This window comes from Ursus maritimus, unplaced genomic scaffold (assembly GCF_017311325.1).
Source record: "Ursus maritimus isolate PB19 unplaced genomic scaffold, ASM1731132v1 scaffold_20, whole genome shotgun sequence".
Taxonomy (NCBI): Eukaryota; Metazoa; Chordata; class Mammalia; order Carnivora; family Ursidae; genus Ursus; species Ursus maritimus.
The window spans coordinates 46841193-46862510 of record NW_024424453.1 but is presented as its reverse complement, the minus strand read 5'-3'; the positions used below and the strand labels follow the sequence as shown (position 1 = coordinate 46862510).

General features: G+C 52.1%; 1 protein-coding gene across 1 annotated transcript; it reads right to left on the bottom strand.

Moving 5' to 3' along the window:
- Positions 1-615: 615 nt before the first annotated feature.
- On the bottom strand, positions 616-20799 carry POMGNT2 (protein O-linked mannose N-acetylglucosaminyltransferase 2 (beta 1,4-)). Its single transcript, XM_040636903.1, has 2 exons — positions 20537-20799; positions 616-2939 (listed from the first exon to the last, which is right to left on the bottom strand). The coding sequence occupies exon 2, from the start codon at positions 2832-2834 to the stop codon at positions 1092-1094; it is 1743 nt and encodes a 580-aa protein (XP_040492837.1). The 5' UTR covers positions 2835-2939; positions 20537-20799; the 3' UTR covers positions 616-1091.
- Positions 20800-21318: the final 519 nt, after the last annotated feature.

Here is a 21318-nt window from a genome sequence, read left to right as displayed (position 1 = left end):
ATAGCCCCTGGGCTGGTGTGAGGACTCCTGCAGAAGAAAAGTGCTCAGCGTTGTCCTGCTCAATGTCCTGCCCTATGTCCTTCTAAGGGAACCCGATGGCAAGGGCAGGCCGTTCTGGTCTTGGGTGCCTAATGTCCTCTTTAGCCTGAGCGCCCCCTGGTGGACACTGCTCTTCCTCACTGCAGCCCTGTCCCTCTGCTTCCAGACTTGGACCCCACTTGGATGGAAATGTGATATTCAACCTGCGACTTGCAAGATGCAATCCAACCAGCCTGCCTCACTTCGCGGTCCTGGCCGCTTGCCCATCGCCACATCTCCTTGGTTGACAGCTGGGATGAAAGAGCATGTGGGTATCGACTACCAGCCCCGCTTCCAACTACCCAATAAAAAGACTGAACCAAGGGATGCCTGAGTGGCTCAGTCGGTTAAGCGTCTGCCTTTGGCTCAGGTCATGATCCCGGGGTCCTGGGATTGAGCCCCACGTTGGGCAGCCCCATGTCGGGCTCCCTCTCAGTGGGGAGCCTGCTTTTCCCTCTACCCCGCCCCCCGCTTGTGCTCTCTCTCGCTATCTCTCTCTAATAAACTCTTGAAAAAAAAAAAAAAAGACTTGACCAAGATGTTTATAATCATTTAATGAATGTTCCAAACACACCTTCACTGTGCTACAGGTGAATTTCATGATGATGGAAGCTGATGAACCACCCACCCAAGCAACCACATGATTTACTCACAGTCTCCAGACACCTGGATATCAACCAGAGGGTTCGGTAGGGAACAGCACGATCACTCAGCCCGAGGCCCCTTCCGATTCTTACTTTCCTTCTTCCTCCTCCCACCAAGGGCCTTCCCCAGGGCATGGATGCTCAGGATGGAAGAAGGGGGCTGGGAGGGTCCCATCATACCAGCGCAAAGAGTGCAGGGAACGCCACACTGCAGATGCAGGATGAAGACACAGAGGCACAGGCCTGGGGTAGGCCTGCCCAATAAATAAATAATTCCCAGAAGCCACCACAGGGGGCTAGTGGGCCAGGGACACTGAGCTGGAGGACCCACCCCCCCCCGCCCCCCCGAGGCCTGGCCACGGCCGCTCGCTACGTGTTGCACACCAGCACATCTGCGAAGGGTCCCAGGAGGGTCTTGTTGAAGATGCAGCGGACCCACACCAAGTAGGTAGTGAAAGGCTTGATGTTCTCAGTGAAGGTGTGGTTCTGCAGACCCAGGATGTAAGGCACGTAGGTGTTCTCCCCCTGCTCCTGGAGCCACACCTCGTACTTCACCTCCCTCACCTTCAGGTACTTGAGGTTCCAGGGGATCTGCCAGGAGACAGTGAGCCGGGCCTCAGAGGCGCCCTGCACGGACGCCTGGCACCGCGCCTCCCGGACCTTGCCTGGGTAGAGGCCGACGGTCCACTTCTGCTTCCGTGGCCCGGGCCGGCCCTTTACCACACGCCGTATGGTTTGGATGAGGGATGGGATGTCCACCTTGGTGTCCTGGTAGATCCGGAAGAGCCACTCGGGGTTCCGGCAACAGAGGTGCCGCGGGACCTCACGGCTCTGCAGGATACGGGCCTGCTCTGCCCGGTCTAGGTGAGTGATGCCCCCCTGGTCCCAGGGCCGCTCGGGATGCGTGACCGTGTTCTCTGGCATCACGTTCCGCCAGGCTATGTACTGGAGGTCCATGCCGGGCAGCGTGGCCAGCGTCTTATAGGGGGTGTAGTGGTCAGGATTGACGGCATAGGGGAAGAGCTCGACCACGGCGGCCCCGCGGGGCAGGAAGAGGGCGGTGACCAGCTGGGCCCCGTGCATGCTGACCAGCATGGAGGCATTGCTGACCAGCCGCACGACATCGGCAAAGGCGTGGTCCTCCAGGGACACCGTCACCGTCTTCATCTGGAACTCCTGGGCCAGCGCCAGGAGGAGCTCCGCCTCATTCAGGATGAGTCTGTTCTGGGTGCGGCTGAAGACCAAAATGTACTCTTCGCCCAGGGGGGGCGGCGCGTGGCTCACGTTCAGCTTTTCCATCATGAAGCGCGCAAACTGCCGGATCTCGTTGCCCGAGACCAGGATGTTAGCCTTCGGGCCCTGGGGCTGGACGAAGCCGTACTGATACCAGGTGGTGGTCTTGGAGAGGCCCACGAAGGCGCGGGAGAAGCAGAGCAGCCGGCCCAGCGTCTTGAGCTGCGCGCGCAGCAGCGGCTGCTTGGGGCTGAGCAGCTTGTACAGGTCGAAGTGGGCGCCCTCGCTCCAGCCCTCCATGAAGAAGAGGCGGGCGTCGTGCGCCAGGCCGGGGAACTGCCTCAGCGTGTAGAAGAGCGGCAGCAGGTCGTCGTGGAAGACGTGCATCAGGTTGTCGGGGTTGAAGCGGTTGGCGATGAGGGCCACGTCGGGCACGAACACGGGCTTGGGCATGAAGCGCAGGGCGGCGGCCGGCAGCTCCACGAAGTTGAAGTACTGGGTGTTGTGGTCCTCCACGGTGGACAGGTCGAGCAGGGCGGGCTGGAAGCGCCGGGAGCCCAGGTTAGGCAGCATGACCGAGGCGTTGCCGTGGAAGAAGATGAACTCCTCGGCCTCGTTGGAGTAGCAGAGCCACTTAAAGCGGCAGACGCGGTCGGTGTGCGTGCGGCCCGTGCACACCATATGCGTGCCGCCGTCCATCAGGAGCTGCAGGGCCTTCGGGTAGTCGATCCGGAGCGCGGGGCCGGGCTCGCGGCCGTGGCGGCCGCCCGCCAGCTCCTCCTCCAGGGACGCCGCATGCTCCCGCAGCCGCACGTGCTTCCACAGCACCGCCGCCAGCACCGACACCAGCAGAGCGTTGAACACGGCCGACAGGTGCATCCTACCGCCGCCGCGGGGCGCTAGTGAGCGGACAGCCCCTGGGCACTGCCACAGGCCCCGCGGGCTCTGCCCATCCCTGCGGGCAGCCCGAGCACCGGCAGAAGCCTGCGGGAGAGAAGGAAAGGGAAAGGGGTTGGCACCAACTGTCCGCCCGCAGCCACCTCGAGCTCTGGCCGCGGGCTAGGCGCGGCGCCTGCTCGTTGTCCGCGTATTCACGCCCTCCCTTCCCCAGGGCTCCCATGGGGGCGGCACCCATCCCCGCACCTTGACTTGGGCCTTGGCCGCATCACATGCTTTGGCCAGTGAAATGCTAGCAGAGAAAACGTGATCGGAGGCTGGAAAAGAGCTTGTGTGACTGGCCTTGCCTTCCTCATATCTAGGACATTGCCGCGGGGAGAACGTGTGCAGCCTAACTTCCTGGTCCCAGGAGGGCCGAGAGGTGAGTGGAGCAGGGCTGCTCCTGCCAAGCCCAGTCTAGCCCAGCTGCCCCCTGATTTGTGAGTGACCCCAACACACAGACATCTGGGCTGGTGAGTGCTCATTATCGTGTCACTGAAACCCTGTGGCTGTTTGCTACGAGGCACTGCTACAGCCAAAGCCAACCCACGGAGACCTGTGATGAGAGGCCCCAGGGAACATCCGGTCCAGGGGCCTGGCATTCCTGGTGCGGCAAGGCAAGGACTCTTCCTTACATGGGCAGAGGCCAGGCTGTACACCAGGACCCCAGAGTCCCCTTCTTAGGACACATGGCACGTATGCCTAGGGGATATGCAGCAATGTCTGCTCTCGCTTAAAGCTCCCATTTGGAAATCACACCTGCTAGCTTTTAGATTCCCAGAAAGGATATCTGCCCCCTCCCTGGTCCAGTAAAACAACTGTATCTGAGTGTCACCACTGACAGGCACGCCTACAGAGAGGCCTGGCTGGGCTGTGGGTGTTTGCTCCATTTTCCTGTGCTAGCAGGAAGGGTAACCTCCTTGCTCTGAAGCCCAGGACTGCTCAGATTTGAAGGGTCTCACTCTCCGCCCTCATTGGAGTGGCCCAGGTAACCCCTGGTGCCTGGCCAGCACTGCACTGGGGAGGGATTAGAGCCGTCCCTTTATTCCTTTGGGGCTAGCTTTGGACTCTTGGGGTCTTGCAACTTCTCTCTCCCTGCAATCACAAAAATCAAAGTGCAGTCCTGCCCAGAAACAGACAGTGGCTTAGGCTAGACTCTCTCAGAACCAGGATCAGAGACAAGAGTTTGAGCCAAAATAGTTTGAGAAATTATCCGAAGAAACCCCTGTAGGAGAGTGGGGAATTAAGAGGAAGGAGGAGTGAAGCCAATACGGGACACATTAATGAGCAGGTCACTACTCAAGAAGCCAGGCTATTTGCCTCCCAGTTCCTCTCTAGCACTAGCTGAAGGCCATTCCCGGGGCACCGTCCCTTCCAGCTACCCTCATCGAAGGGTTCAGCACGCACACATTCATACATTTGCATATGTTCTACTGACCCCCCAAAATTTCACGAAGAATTACTCTGACGAGCTGTAATGTACTCCAGTGTTTCCTTTTCCAGTCCAATATTCTACGTTTGTTCTAAAAAGGGGGGAGGGGGCATGTTCATCTTAATTGATTTTACAACCTAACAGGGTTGGCAATTTGCTATTTAAAAAAAAAGTCTAGGGGCGCCTGAGTGGCTTAGTCAGTTAAAGCATCTGACTCTTGATTTCAGCTCAGGTCATGAGGGGTTGTGAGATCAAGCCCTGCACTGGGCTCCAAGCTGAGCATGCTGCCTGCTTAATATTCTCCCTCTCCCTCGCCCCCCCCCATACATGCTCACTCCCTCTAAAAAAACAAAAACAAAAATAAAAACCGGTCTAGCCCACAGAGTCTCAAACCTGGCTGGTTCTTGAACCCCCCAGAGGCACTTGCTACAAGCGCATATCCACAGGCACTAGTCCTGCAGGTTCGGATTCAGTAGTAGGTCTGGAGTATGGCTCAGGCACCTCGTCTCTTGTTCCTCTGTTTCCCCTCTTCTTGCAGATTATCTGAATCCCATTTTTATCTATAGTGTTTGAGTGTATTTCTTGGTGCAGATTTTCTAGTGGTTGCTCTAGGCATCGTTCGATGTAAATGCAGCTTAGCACAGTCTGCTGGTCGTGACATCCACCTCTCAAGTAAGTACAGAGACCTTATCTCCATCTGGGCTTTGACCCTCCTCTCTTTTAATATAATTCTCTTCAATATTTCCTCTACATGCATTAAAATCCACGTCAGACAGTGCTCTAATTTTTGTTTCGACTGTCAAGTGTCATCTCCTCAAGAGGGAAAGGACAGTCTCTTCTATTTACCCGTATTTTTACTCTTCCGGTTCTTTCCTTGTCCCTGATGTTCCAGGTTTTCTTGTTAGCATTTCTCTGGAGAACTTCCTTTGGCCATCATTTTAGGAAAGTTTGCTGAGAACAAATTCTCTTAGTTTTCCTTCAGGTGAAGAAAATGTCTTGATTTCACCTTCCTTCCTACAGGATATTTTCACTGGGACAGAACTTTGGGGAGACAGTGCTTTCTCTGGGCACGCGAAAGCTCAGGCTGGGCAGCCTCCTTCTGGCCGCCATGTTTCTGATGAGCTGTATGGGAAGCGCCGTTCCCCTGGGTGTAGTACGTCCTTCCTCTCATGTGGCTCTGAAGAGTGTTCTGTTGTCTACTTTTTAGAAGCCTGGTTATCAGGTGTCCTGGTGTGGGTTTCCTTGGGTTTTCCCTGTGAGGGTTTCATTCACTCTTGAATCTGTAGGTTTTTACCTCTCACCAAATTTGGGGAAATTTCAGCCATTATTTCTTTAACTACTTTTTCAGCCTCCAGGTTGTACCTGGAGGTAATGCTAAATTTTTAAAAAGTATTGTCCTATAGGTGTCTGAGGCACTGTTCCATTTTTTTTCCCAGTCTATTTTCTCTCTGTTTAAATTGGATAATTCCTACTGCTTGTTTTCATGTTCACCAATTCTTTCTTCTGTCATCTCCATTCTTCTACTGGGCCCACCAGTCATTTCTTTTTATTTTGGTTACTACTTTCTTCAGTTTTCAAATCTTCATTTAGTTCTTTATATCTTCTCTTTCTTTGCTGAGACTTATCCTGGAGCTTATATTAAGTCTTCCATTTTAGAAGGTTTTTGCAAGAACCACTCTGGTGGGGGAAGGGAGAGCACTGACTATCATTGGGTGAGAGGAAATCCATGTTTCCTTGCTTGGCCTCCACCAACAGCACCCTGGCAGGGAGAGTGAGAGACACGGCATAACCACTGAGTAGGGGTGGAAATCTAGGCTCCTCAGTTGGCCTCAGCAGGGGTGCCTTATCACCACTGGGTGGGGGTCGAAGTCCAGGCTCCACTGACACCTCAAGGGACTGTGGTGGTGGTGGTGGGGGGGGGGACAACTTTTTGCCTCTGGATGGTGGTGAAAGTCCAGGCTTCTCATCCAGCCCCATGGTGGGGGGATGGGGTGCAGTGCTGAAGGTGGAGGGCACCCGGTTGATTCCCGCAAAGCAAGGATGGTCGTCTAAGCTGTCCATTCAGGCTTTACTAAAGCTGGAAGGGACGGGAAAAGCAGTTTTCCCGGGTGTTTTACAGGAACAGGGTGTTATTGTCAAAAAGGTTTTGCAAGACTGCTCCTCTTCCAGTCCTTTGATGAGAGAAAGTGAGCTTTCCCTGGGGCTTTTTCTGGTCTATGCTCACTGGCACTTCTGGGTTGGCTTCTTATCACCCTGTCTAGGATACATAGAAGGAAAAAAAACCCACAAAAAAAACCAAACAAAAAAACCCAAGGAACTCACCACTGTGTTGTTCCACATTTTTCTCTCCATCTTTCAGTCTTCTCATGTTTCATACCTAATGTCCTGTGTTTTTAGCTGTATGAGTGCATGGTGCATGGGTAGGGATACACGTGTCTACTCCATTTTGATCAGAATCCAAAAATCTCATTGGTATCTGCTTTTTTCCAAGCTCCCAGGTGATTCTGGGGTATAGCCACATTTGAGAAAAACCAAGAAGAGGCTCTTAACCAAAGAACCAGGCAGTGAGTCCCAAAAGCCCCCAAAGTCTTAACTCATTCCAGCATCAATTCAAAATTGCAAGTCCAAAGTCTCATCACCATGGGATATGGTGAACTAGGGCCTCCTGGAACATGGGTACCTAGTGGTTTGCAGACCCTGATCCTTGGGGGCTGCCAAGGCTGGTGGTAGGCAATAAGGACATGAGGCCAGGGTCTTGGGCTTCTATTCACCTCCAAACAAAACCAACCACCAATTTCTTATATTTAGGGGTTCTATAGTGAGTTGACTAATGTAACCCCCCAAATTCATGTCTACCCAGAACCTCAGAATGTGATGTTATTTGGAAATGGGGTCTTTACGCATATAATTAGTTAAGGTTCTTGAGATAAGATCATAATGGATTAGGGTGGGCCCTAAATCTAATGAAAGTATCCCTATAAGAGGCAGAAAAGGACACAGAGGAACAGAGATGGTGGCCACGTGAAGACAAAGACAAGAGACTCGAACGATGTAGCTATAAACCGAAGACCACTCAGGATTACCAGGAGCCACTAGACGCTAAGAAGACACGAGAAAGGATCCTCTCCTAGAGTTTTCAGAGGGAGCATGGTCCTGTCAATACCTTAATTTTAGACTTCTGGCCTCCAGAACTGTGCAAGAATAAATTGCTGGCATTTTAAGCCACCATGTTTGGGGTTAAATTTGCTGCAGCAGCCCTAGGAAACTCATACAGGTGCCGCAGAAATTTATTTAAAGATGGGTTTCTTTCTCATAGGACGGAATTCCACTATTAGGTTAACAACCACTAAGCAAGTCCTCATTTTAGAGAGGTGAGCAATTTGCCCCAAATCACCCCGCAAGTCTGTGACACGGCCAGGATTAAAACTGGAGGTATCCTAATGTGCTGGTGAGTGCTGCCCCCTGAAGGCTGGGGAGAGCAGCAGGGCAGGTGCCAGCCGGGCCAGGCAGCCTCTAAATTCAGGGCCTAGTGGAGGGAAACGGCTCCCCGCACAGCCCAGCCTCCACTTCTCCAACCCACCGCTTCCCTCTAGGGCCAGGCCAGGTCTGGTGTGGATCAGCCGCTCTGAACCCCCCTGGGCACAGCTCTGCTAGGGAGGGCAGGCCCAAGTTAACTCCTGTGGAGTTCTCCCCCTGCTAACGCTGCCACAGCTTCTGCTAACCCTCCCCAGGTGGGGCGGGGAGAGATGGGTAGGCCACACGCCTTGGTCTTAGGGCACCGACTCCACCTTATTCCAGTAAGTCTGACCAACTGGTTGGCTCTTCTGGAGACACCAGATCACCAGGAGTTCTAGAATCACACCCTAAACCAACCTGGCTCTGAGTTCCCACTGCGTGGGGTTGACGGCTCCCAGAAGAGGATGTGTGCTGTCTAGGAAAGTTTAGGATAAAAAGCCAGAAGACTCGGGTTCAAGCCTCAGCTCCATGACTTCACCGGGTGGCCTTTCTGAAGTCAGCTTCCCCATCAGCGGAGGTGAGGGTGCAGCCCCCCCCCACACACACACAGGGCGGTGGAGAAAGTCAGAAATCATGTATTAGCTGCACCTCATGAATTCTGACAGCCGACTGCTTCTGGTGTACAAAACCAGCAATTTACACAATTAGGTTCGAACGAAGAAGCGTCTAGCAGGGGCGCAAAGAAACAAAATCGGGGCATCAGACGGTTAATAAAGGACCACAGGGATGTGCGATGAAGTCTGGCAGTTTAAGACCTTTCGGACACACTTGGCTGCCTTCATCCGACTCGAAGCCAAAGCTGACCGGCCCGGAGGGGGGACTGTCACTTTTCATTACAGTCACCTGAAACAAAGGATTTTAAATCTAGGAAGGGATTCCTCCCAGAGATGGAGACCAAGACAAGACGTGCCGTCACCTGTCGGCACCTGGGGCCAGGGTCAGCCCCCCACTCTGCTTCTCGGGCTTCCAAGTCAAGTGTATTAGAAAGTGCCAGAGCGGACGCTGTTTCCACCCAGGGCCACGGCCCTCGGCCCTGCCTCATAAAATCCCGGGTTTGGCCAGGGAGCCAGCCCTTCCCCTGAGCCCCACGAGGTGCAAACAAAGCCAAGATGACCTCCCGCCTCCAGAGGGCCGAGCAGCAGAGCGCATGGCCCAGAGCAGGCCCAGAGCAGGACGCTACCTGATAGAAGCAAACGGAGCAAAGAGGAGGAGTCACAGTCCACGCTCCCACCCACCGGACAGGACAGGAGGAGCCGTCCCGGGGCTGCCGCCGGCCATCTGCGGCGCAGCTGGAGAACACAGCCAGGATGCCAAGGGCCGCAGGAAGGAGGAGAGATACAAAGGACCCTACTGACATCTCGGAGCCCCACACCTGCACCTCCTGCTGTGAACTCTCCTTATTAGCGAAGCCAGTTTCGGCTGCGGTTTTGGTTTCTCCAAACCAAGGAAAATTTAGCTGAGGAGAACCTCTTTATAGGTTGTTGTGCTGGGGGGTCCGGCCTGCGCCTTCTGTTTCTAGCTGTGCTCTAACCTAGTGAAGCGATTTGGCATCAGTTTCCCTACGACCCTTCTAACTTGGGGAAACAAAGCCCTCCGAGAAACTCTGGTATTTGCAATTAGAAAACAAGCATATTCGTTGTGGGCCCAAGTGGGGCTACGATTTTCCACACAGGTTCCATGTGGCAGGGTGTGGACTAAGGTAACTTGAGTGTCACAGCATCGGCAGCGGGTGGGGCTCCAGTGAGCCCTGCAGGCTGTAAGGGCCAGACCCCTCTGAGGAAGAAATGAGTCCTTCTGGTTTGGCCATTCCCTGGAGCTTTCAGAGGGACCAGAAATGTCATCTCCGTGGTAGAAAGAAAGGAGGCTGGGGGAGGGGAGGGCGTCCAAAGACGGAGGAGACCACACGGTCCACTCTGGTTAGGTAGATGGTTCACACAGAAAAAAAGAAGAAGAGATACTTAGAAAAATCAGCTAAGGCCAGAATGTCAATGGCCCTGATGCTTGGTCAAGAAATCTGAACTCTACCCTCTTGGCAATGGGGAGCTATTGAAGGTCTTTGAGCAGAGTAGCCTAGAGATGGGGGAGAACAGAGGTAGAACACCCAATGACAAGCTCCCAGCCTCAGTGTCTCTCCATTCACGTGGGAGAGAGGCAAGCCTGGGAGTTAGATTGGGGTGCCTAGAGGAAAAGGAGCTCTGCATGAAGGGGTACAAGGAGCGTGTTCCTTATGGCAATTCAAGTCCCGAAGTCTGCAGATGACTTATTTTACATAAATTCCTGTGAACTCGAAGCTGGTCCTTTAACAGAACTCCCACTCACTCAGTCCTATTGGGCCTTGTTGGTTTGTAGGGAAGAGGATAAAGTCACAGTTATCCTGAGAGCCCATGAACCACATGTCCTTCAAGCAGGTCTTCAAGGCTTTTGCGGAACAAGAGCAGAGAACTTCTGGTCCAGCCCCAGAGTGAGAGGAGAGGGCGCAGGCAGCTGCCTTCCCGGCTGGGTTTTGCCTGTGCTCTAGGCAGCCCTGTTAATCTCCAGGGGAAGGTCTTTGCAAGCCCAGAACACTACAGTCAGGAAATGCGCTTAAACATCAGTGTTTCCCTGTCTTTTCAAACCCATGGGCACACTGACAAAAAAGAGAAACTCTTTCGTGCTCCATACTGACCTGTAAAGTCCCATATCCCCTTCCCCAAGAATCCCTCATTCATAAGAGATTCTCTTCCACAATCTTCTACAATCTTCCCCTAAGATTGAAAGATTTCCTCAACCTTTACCTTCCGAAGTTGGTATTTTATATCTATATCTGCATATGTAAAATCATATTGCTGTATGTACTTTTTCAAAAATATGTGCCCCCCCCCCCAATGAAATTCTCCACCCGGCTCCACCAGCGAAGAACTACTTTGCTATTAGGTTGAATCGGGGTAAACTGCTGATACTTGACCAATTCTGACCAGTGTCCCGTGGTTCTGCTGTGGGCGCCAACTATCCTTACCACCACCGTGGTACAGACAGTACAAGCCTGCTCGGAAGAGAACACCTGCGTCCTCAGTGTGACATGACCACAGCTGCGAGTTCTGACATCTCTCTAGGAGGTAAGAGGACGATTAAAAAAAAAAAGACACAGAAAGAAGCCGGCGCCAGGTGGGGGAGAAGGGGGAGAGTTCATTCATCCTTAAGATCAGGAGAGGCCAGAAGGGCAGGGCGTCTCACTGGGGAGCTGGAGAGGCTACCCTGGGGCCCTCAGCTCAGATCTGGGCCAGGGAACTGAAGAGGGACTCAGGCTAGCATGACAGGAGGAATGTGAGCAGGAGAACAGCTGCGGGGCGGGGGGTACCCACATACATACAGCCCCTAGTTCTGACCCGCGGGAGGGCCCGGGAGCAGGGACAGCATGCCTGGCACCCAGGTCCTGGTTCCTAACATCATGCCCTACAAAGGAACCAGGGCTCTGCGGAAAAATCACTGTTTCCGCGGCTCGGTCAGGGAAAGTACAAGGTGAGTTTGGAACATCCTGTACTACCAGAACACAAGGAAGTTCTCAAAAAACAATGAGGACATATCAAGAAGGCACAGGGGCTAACCTGAAAGAGCTCGCAGTGGCTCAATCTGGGGCCAGGTAACAAAATTAAAAAGCAACAGAAATGGATTATAACCCACAAAATAAAATAAGCATGCATGAGTCAATATTGATATGAATAAATAAGGAAGAAGGAACAGATCTTTCTTACAGTAGAACTCCAATTAGTAAATGCAGAAGCAACGATGGAAATAGAAAATCACCATTTGGCAAACATCACAGTAATAATGGTCTCCAGCAAGATCCACTGCTGGATGCTGAAATTAGTGGGTGGAAGTACGATGAGAAATCAGATATTTGCATCATCTCGAACAATCTCCCTATGAACTACATATCTATTACAAAGGTAAAAATAGAAACTTTATGGTACAAAAAAAAAAAAGAAAAGAAAAGAAAAGAAAAGGAACTTTACGATACAGAAGCCTGGCAGACAGCCCCTGAACCAAGCAGTTGACATTAACATCACCGGTAATAATTTCCTGACACCACGTCCCCCTTGATACGGCGCCCTGAGAAGGGCACCTCACTTCTGTCATCTTCTTACCCACAATACACAACCCTCAATCTGTATGTCCAAATGGGGGAACATGGTCTAGCCCCACTTCCAGCTCTGAATATGGTGTATAGATAAGTTAGCAGAGAAAACATTAAACCCAAATTGAAGGACATTCTACAAAATACCTGACCAGGACTCTTCAAGAGTTAAGGTCACAAAAGACCAGGAAGAACTGAGAAGCTGTCCCAGATGGAAGGAGATGAAGGAGACACGACAACCAAACATAACGTAGGATCTGGGACCAGGAAAAGGACATTCGTGCACAATTGGCAGAATCTGAATAAGGTCTGTGGTTTAGGTAACGGTACTGTGTTAATTTCCTGGTTTTGATCATTGCACTGTGGTTACACAGATTTAACATCAGGGCAAGCCGAGCGAAGCATTTTTGGTAACTTTTCTGTAAGTCTAAAATTATTTCAAAATAAAAAGTCATGAAAGATTAGATAAGGGGTGCCCAGGTGTCTCAGCCGGTTAAGCGTCTGCCTTTGGCTCAGGTCATGATCTCAGGTCCTGGGATTAAGCCCCGCATTGGGCTCTCTGCTTAGTGGGGAGTCTGCTTCTCCCTCCCCCTCTACCCCTTCCCCCTGCTCCTGCTCTCTCTCTCAAATGAATAAAATCTTTTTAAAAAATGAGATAACTTGGGGCGCCTGGGTGGCTCAGTCGGTTAAGCGTCTGCCTTCGGCTCAGGGTGTGATCCCAGGGTCCTGGGATCGAGCCCCGCATCAGGTTCCCTGCTCCACCGGGAGCGCTGGGAGCCTGCTTCTTCCTCTCCTGCTCCCCCTGCTTGTGTTCCCTCTCTCGCTGGCTGTCTCTCTGTCAAAATAAATAAATAAAATCTTTTTAAAAAAATGAGATAACTTAAAGAAGAGAATGTGTTTATAGATAAAACGACACATACATGGTTTGTTCTAAAACACTCCAGCAAAGAGGCTCCAGACATATAATCGAGACCACGCAAAACAAAAAGCCACTGCCCATGCAAAATGGGCACATCTCATTTTTTTTACTTTGCGGAATTTAAAAAATAACCCAACTTTAGCAAATTTCCCTTTTAAACTTATCTTCCTACAAGAAGAGCTAGGTCATTCTTCTGCCCCAGATTCTCCTAAGTCCTGTCCGCTGACGGAGGGGATACAGCTCTTCCACTCCAGGCACGAGGCTGCTGGAAAAGGGAGGGCAGAGGCCCCGCTGCCTCCTCCAGCGCAGTCCTGTCCTCAGGATTTGGTTCTGCATCAGCAGCTCGGATCACGCTGTTTTCAGCATGCCTTCTCCCTGGCACCAAGGCCCCGGGGACAGCGAGGGTCTGTCCAGTATTATGCACCAGACCACCCTTGTCTCAAGTTACCTGTCAATCACTCAGCCCCAGACTTAGCCTGGTCTGGTGCAGTGGGCCCTCCAGGAAAAGGAAGGAGCAGAAGAAGGCAGGCGAGGTGCGCATGCTCATGCAGAACAAGGCTTCAGGGCCAGCAGCCACGGGCAGGGCGCGTGCCTGGAGCTCCCATCTTCAGCAGAGAGGCAAGCTCTGAATACGTACCCAAAAGAAACCTCTTCTGAGAACATCTGCTGAGGCCTGGATCCCTGGCCCATGGTGGAAAGCTGTGCCCTTGAGTCATTCGTGACAAAGGGTCTTAGATTCCTTCCTTCATTCTCTTAAAAACAGGCTTTGGTTAGCCGTGGACAGGCATGACATGGAACTTATTTACCGACCGATCTGGCACAGCCGTGACCACGCAAAACGGCCACCCACTGTCCCACCTCCCTGGTACAGGTGCCACAGCAAGCACTCCTCGGCTTCCAGCTGACTCCACCCGAGTGAAGGAAGGTGGGTGAGAGATGATCTGTATGAATCTGCATCAGTCCATATGTGTATTTATTCACGAACCTGAGTCCAAAGTCTTAAGAGGACATGAAGAGAATGGGGGAATTAGGCTCTGCATCAGCCCAAATTAGAGTAAACTATGTGCAAAAGATAACAAAAATGAAAAAAAAAAGTGTCCTCAAGGTCCTCACTGTGGCAGAGGGGAGGTGTTAAAGCTGCTGTGATACCGGTGTCGAGGCAGACTCCTGCCCGGGGGTGAGGTGGGGCCATCACCGCTGGGTGCTCTCCTCCTGTCCCAGGAACGTCAGGAAAGCCACCAAAGAAAGCATTCTGCGCGCACCACAGGCTTTCCTGGTTCAGCCGGACCGACCCAACTCTTCATCTGCTCACCCCCTGGGTCATCCCGATAGACAGTCACCTAGCCTTGCTTAAAATCCCTGCTTTCCCTGGTCTTGCCCAAAGGGCTCCCGAGGGAGAGCACCGTCAGGTGTACAACAGAAGCATCCACTTAGGAAGCCGGAAACCCCTGGCTGATCTCCCACACCATGTAAGAGCACCCAATCTGGGCTAAGTGCAGCCATCGGGACACACAAAAGACTGCAGTGGAGATTTCAACCCTCTTCCCTAATGGTGGTGGCCAAGAATTCTTCCCAGGCCACACAGCTCACACTCACCTTCCTTCAGACCCCAGGTGTGAACTCAAGCCTCAATTTCCTCATCTGTAAAATGGGAATAATAACCTCCTTAGGGTGCTGTGAGAACTAAATGAGGTAATACACATAAAGTACCTAAATAGGCCTCAAAACACATCAGCTGTCAGAATCACATTTCATCAGGGTTCCTCAAACTAACAATGAATGAAACACGGGTACCAAGCCAGCCACACAACCCCAAACCATTCCTAAAGGAACTGAACCCCCCCGATGGCTTTGGTGGCATATTCACCACCCCTCCCAGGTTCGCTCAGTCTTCCTAATGACTTGTTTCCCTTCCCCTGGGAAGAGGGCCCCCAAGCAGCCAATCCCCAGCATGAAATTAACAAGTTCAGCCGCTGCCGCCTCCAATGTTGTATGTCGTATGTCGGCAGTGTGCTAGAAACTATCGTACATTTCCTCGTTTCATCCTCAGACCAACACTAAGGGGCTAGCATAGCACTGCCACGGTTTGCCCATCTGCAGATCAGGACACAGAGGCTAGGCGGAGCTAAGTGTCCCAAGGGCCTCAGCTTGTATGGAGTGAAGTCCGGATTTGAACACGGAGCATGTCAACGCTACCAATGCTAACAGCCCAGCACCATTTGGCCCTCATCTTCTTGGCCTGCCAGGGCACAGAAATTCAGGGGATGCAATTATCACCACATTTACTGTTCTCTGCCTTTTCTACCTTGGGCACTCGATTTTTAGGACCCAGCTGGTGTGGGGCACAAAGCACTTAGTGACTCGGCGAGGAAAAGCGTGATAGACACCATAACCTCCGGAGAATCCGAACCTGCCGGCATCTCGATCTCAGCAGCCCGAGCTGGCTGGTACAAGGAGGTACCACCAGGCCACTTTCCTGCCAGGACCTCATCAGCTTGAGCTTTCACCTGGGCACCTGGCCTCCAGGGCACACGGCGCATGCCTGGCTTCGCTCTCCCCATTGGCTCTGGGCTCCAGTGGGTACGTGAGTTTGTACCTCCTGCCCTAGGCCTAGAACTCCTGGAGCTTTTACTCCTTCTTAGACCCCGAGGCTCTACTGCATGGCTTTTCTGGGGCTGTGTCTGGAGCCCGGAGCTGGCCAGAGCTCCCAGAAGTGGAACCTGCGCCGAGCGCTGGGTGACCAGCCACAGAAGGTGAGCCTCCGTGGCCAGCAGCCTCTTGTCCAGGTGCCCGGGGCCTGTGTCCGCAGGTGTGGCAGCACCGTGGACACCTTCCTCCAGTGCTTCTTGGCACAGAGGGGGCCCTAGAAAGGAGGGTGCACTAAGTCCGTGGGATTCTAATAATATTTAGCTGCTCCAGGAGCTGAGTGAAGCAGTTTTGGGGGGCAAACTGGTATCAACCTTCTATCTGCCTCAGTTGCTATTGGGCTTTTTTAGGCTTTTTATTTTTTTTTTAAATCTGTTTATTTCTTTTTTCTCTTTCTTTTGAAAACCTGACACAGGGCCTTCCTGATAATAGCAATAATAGTGGTAATAGTGGTAATTTGGCAGACCAGAGTCTCCAGCCTCTCCCTGATGCTTGGCTTGTGGCTGAGTGCCCCGTGTCCAGCCTGGAAGGGGCCCTCTGTTATGCTTTCAAAATGGAGAAAAGAGGCAACTCTTAGCATTAAGACTGAATCAACGGTAGTCTACCACTGGCAGAGTGAAAAGTCTGATTCTCTGACAGCAGTGAGGACATGGGAAGCCAGACAGAAATGGAAGGATCAATCGCTGTCCTGGCTAGCTCAGGAAAAGAGAATGCTGGCTTCTGGGCAGGAGGTGGAGGGTAATGCTACCACCAGCTTTACTGAACACCTACTGCATGCCAGGGCCTGTGCTAAGCCCCTTTCCTGCCCCTTTTCCCTTAAGCCTCACAAAAGCCCTCCAATGTAGGTACTAGGATTAGCTCCATTTTCTTTTGATATGAAAAAACCCGAAGTTTAGTGAGATGAAGAAGCTTGCTCTAGGTCTCACAGCTCAAGAGGGATCCCAGGATACAAACCCACGTCCGACTCCAGGGTCTTATTTACCGTGCTTCAGACTCAGCGGTACAGTCAGTGACAGAGAAGCAGGGTAGACGTCAGAGCGATGAGTTTTTATCACTCAAGAGCAGAGCAGGTGTGGATGGCTGCAGAAACACAGACCCACAGGCCCTCGACTGTCACTTAGCAACCTAAGGCTTCCCTGGTGTAACTACCCCCAGCCGGCCGGGCAGAGACACCCAGTGGCAACAGGCGGCTCCAGGGAGCTGCGGCCGTTCTCTCGCCCCAGGGAAAGTCTGGGTAGCACATTGGGGTGATAATTATCCCACCTGCCTTGGTGCTGTGCTGGGCTGAGAGGGTTAATCCACCAATTTAAAATGACAAAAACACCTATTTTTAGAGCTAAAAGAGCCTTTAGAAATGATTTGCTCCAACCCTTTATGTATTTATTTTTTATGGGTGTGTTTCACTTTGTCTTTATTTACGGAGTCACTTAGATTCCTTTCTTTTTCCCCTTTTACAACATTTGCAGCAACATGGACGGCACTGGAGGCGATTATGCTAAGCGAAATAAGTCAAGCAGAGAAAGACAACTATCATATGGTTTCTCTCATCTATGGAACATAAGAACTAGGAAGATCGGTAGGAGAAGAAAGGGATAAAGAAAGGGGGGGTAATCAGAAGGGGGAATGAAGCATGAGAGACTATGGACTCTGAGAAACAAACTGAGGGCTTCAGAGGGGAGGGGGGTGGGGGAATGGGACAGACTGGTGATGGGTAGTAAGGAGGGCACGTATTGCATGGTGCACTGGGTGTTCTACGCAAGTAATGAATCATGGAACTTTACATCGAAAACCAGGGATGTACTGTATGGTGACTAACATAACATAATAAAAAATTATTATTAAAAAAAAATGAGAAAACAACCCTTTACTTTATAAAAGAGGTCGAGAGAGGCATGAGCTCTCAAAGGCAGCCAAGATTAAAACAACAGGTGCTCTCAGTCCAGAGCTCCTTCTCCTCATACCCATGGCTTTGGCCGTCCTCCTCCCAAACGCAGAGATCAGACCCAGAGAAGAACTCTTCCCGGCCTCTAAGCAAGATCACTTCTTCTCATCGTCAAGCTCTCTAGGCCTCACCCGGGTTGCCCCCTTCCCCAGCCCTGCGGTCCAGGGGCCACGGCACTGCCTCTTCCTAACACCTCATCCCCCAGGCTCACCCAGTGGATGCTGCCCCCAGCCTCATCCAACCTCAGGCATGGAGAGCAAACAGGAGCAGCCAGGCTGCAGGGTCCCGCCCCCTCTCCAAGTGGTCAGAGAAGACCCCCTGCTGCAATGCTGGAGGCTGCCCCCCACCACCCCTGCCTGTCACAGCTGGGGCTCGAGAACTGTGAGGACCACAGGCAGCGGGGTAGAAGTAAACGGCACTGGCTCTGGAGCTGAAAGGCCAGAAGTAAGCTCCTGTCCTGTCACTTAACAGTTGCATGACCCTAGACCAATTCTTCTTCTTCTTTTCTTCTTCTTTTTTTGACAGACAAAAAGTTGTACATAATTAGCATGTAAAACTTGATGTTCAGAGACAGGTGTACACCTGTGACACCCCACCAGAATCTATGCCATAAACCTATCCATCACCTCCAAAAGTTTCCTCCGCCCCCCTTATTATTTTTTGTGATAAAAATATTTTGCTATCTTAGGGGCACCTGGGTGGCTCAGTCGTTAAGCGTCTGCCTTCGGCTCAGGGCGTGATCCTGGTGTTCTGGGATCGAGCCCCACGGCAGCCTCCTCCCCTGGGAGCCTGCTTCTTCCTCTCCCGCTCCCCTTGCTTGTGTTCCCTCTCTCGCTGGCTGTCTCTATCTCTGTCAAATAAATAAATAAATAAATCTTTAAAAAAAATATTTTGCTATCTTAGCAAATTTTAAAGTATATAGTACAGTCATGTTAACTATAGGCACCAAGCTGTACAGATCTCTGGGACTTAGTCATCTTGTATACCTGAAACTTTATACCTTTTGACTAATGCCTCCCTGTTCCCCCTCATCCCAACCCCTGGCAACCACCATTCCACTCACTGCTTCTATGAGTCTGGCTATTTTAGATTCAACCTGTAAGTGGTGGCATGCAGTATTTGTCCTTCTGTGTCTGCCCGGGCTAACTTTTAACCCCTGCAAGCCTCATTTCCTGGTCTGAAAAACCAACACAATTATACCTACGTCACAGGCAAAACAATGCCTGACGATTATTTTTATAGTATGATTATTATCATAAGAATGCTCTGCTGCCCATTCAGTGGCTCTTACTCCATGCCAGAAACAGTGCTACGTGCTTTAGACGAACAGCCTCATTCATTCCCTCCTACAAATCTCAGAGTAGTTAAGTGAATTGCCCAGTGTCACACGGCTGTGAAGCGGAGGGGGTGGGATTCGAACCCAAGACTAACTCCAAAGCCTATGCTGACATTTGTGGGCTATGCCTTTCATGGTCATTATTTTCCCCAATTTAAAAAAACCTATCAGGTGTTAGGCAGGTCCTGGGGGAGAGTATCCACTGACAACCAAACTGAGAGTGCTGCAGACCCTTGGGGAACGGAACATTTGGTAATTTAATTTTCCAGTTAGCTCCATATTCACTAGAAGCCTTTGTTTATTGCTCAATACTTTCTAAAGCCTGGCTCAGAGCAAGAACTTGCCAACCAGAAGGAAAGTTTGAACACTGCTGCAGCGGCTCTGTCACTGACACATAAGGCCACCAGGATGCTCACGTGGCCACACTGCGGTCTGGGGGAACTCAGTCACCAGCACCCCATCCTCCCCTTTGCTGAGGATCTCCACTCTGCTTCTCCTCACCCTCCTGGGGCCCAAGGCTCAGGAACTGATGTGCCGGCCATCCCTGGGGAAAACGGGACCTGTGTTCTTTTCTTGCTCTGTCACAAACTGGGACGCAGATTCCTCATCTATAATGTGAAAGGATGAACTGGAAGATCTCCAAGATCCATGAGAGCCAGAGAGAGCAGCTAGTTCCAGAACAAAGACGGACCTGGGTTCCAATCTCACCTCTAACATTTTCTATCTTAGCAACCACCACAAGTGCTAACATCTGTGGCACATCCGCTGTGTACCAACACCGGACTGAGGACTTGCACAGCATTATCTCATGTAATTCTCATGCCAAGCCTGTGATGAAGGTACTTTTATCCCCATTCTGCAGAGGAAGAAACAGAGGCTCAGAGAGGATAAGTGACTTGCTCAAGGGCACACAGCTAGTAAAGGAGAGCCAGGATTTGAATGCCCAGCACATGTAACAGTAAACATTTGGTGAATGAACTCCATTCTGTCTGTGCTCCTAGCCACTAAGTGTATCAAGCTCACCCCATAATCTTTCCTGTGCTCAGCCTTGCTTCCCCCAAGAGCAGGCTCTGAGAGTTGGTTGGTATAAAGTAAGCAGACCCTGGCCACCTGCCACCGGGTGCAGGGCTCCGGCCTGAGGAACCTAGATCTTAGCAGAGGATTCTCATCAGTGACAAGAAGACGGGGGTCTACCCACATGGAAGGGGTCAGGAGTCCTGTGGGTCCCTCCAGAGGCTATCCTGGCACTGTCAAGCAGGTCGTGGCAGGCTCTTATCACCGGGCACACAGTGGATATCCTATTGAGCCCCAAAGAACCCAGGGATCAGTTGCAGGCCTGCCCAGGTACTTAAAGGCGCTCCGGAGGCCCAGGCCCCCTCCTCGCACCTCGCTGGCTCCCCGCCAACCGCGCTAACCATCTCCCAAGCAAAAGGGCGTGAGGACCCACTGCCAGTGCCAGCCAAGAGCTAAGGGATTCAACGGGCGCGCCTGGGGCGCCGCCCTGGCCCCGCGGCACCTGGACCCCGAGGGTCCCCCTCTGCTCACCCCCGCCCCCATCGCGCGCCTCCGTCAGTCCTCATCGCCCGTCACTTCTTGGTTCTGCAAACTTCCCTGGGTTCCCCTTCACCCCAGGGCCCGGAGCTCCCGATGATCCCTCCCGGGGGAGGTCCGGGGCCGATCCCTCAACTCCAAGCCCAGGCGTGTCGCGGAGCCCTCGCCAGCTCGGAGAGCGCGTCTCACCTGCAGCCCGCAGGCCGGGCTCCGCGGGGCTGAAGCGTCCAGGTGGACCCTCCGTGGAGCCGGCTTTGGCCGAAACAACCGCCGCTGCCTGCTCCTGCGCCCGCTACAAGACCGGGAGGCCCAGGCATGGAGGGCAGGTCCCGCGGCGCCGTCCCGTCTGCCGCCGCCGGGCTCGCGGGTGCCCGCCGTGCGCCTGTCCGGCTGGCGAGCCCGCCGCGCTATCCTTTGCACGAGTGCACGCTCGCGGACTCAGCTGCCCAACCCTAGGCCAGAGCCATCCCCTTGGCTAGCGGAATTCTGGGAATTGTAGTTTGCCTCCGAGACCAGCCCACCCCTTCCACCCAAGGAATCCCGGAAGTTGTAGTTTCTTCCCGTGAGAGGCACAGTTTTACTTGGTGTTAGGTTTTTACAATTATGGGAGTCCAATAATAAATGTAAATTCAAGTTAAACCAACAATCAGATGCCATTTATAAAATCAAAGTAATTAATACAGCACATGTTTTCAAAAATATTTATTACTACAAATACAAATAAATACAAAAGCACTATCCAGTTCCCCACCCCCATCCCATCCCATCCCATCCCGTCCCATCCCATCCCATTCGGACCCTCCTAAAAGGGCAAACATTCCCAACTCTTATGGCTGCTGCGTCTGGCATTTACTGCCCACTCTCAAAATATACATATGCCCCTATTTCTTGATTTATGAATTTTAGACCTCTTGGCTTTTTACTAGGATAGATGAGAATTTAACTCATTTAAATATGTGCACCAACCATGA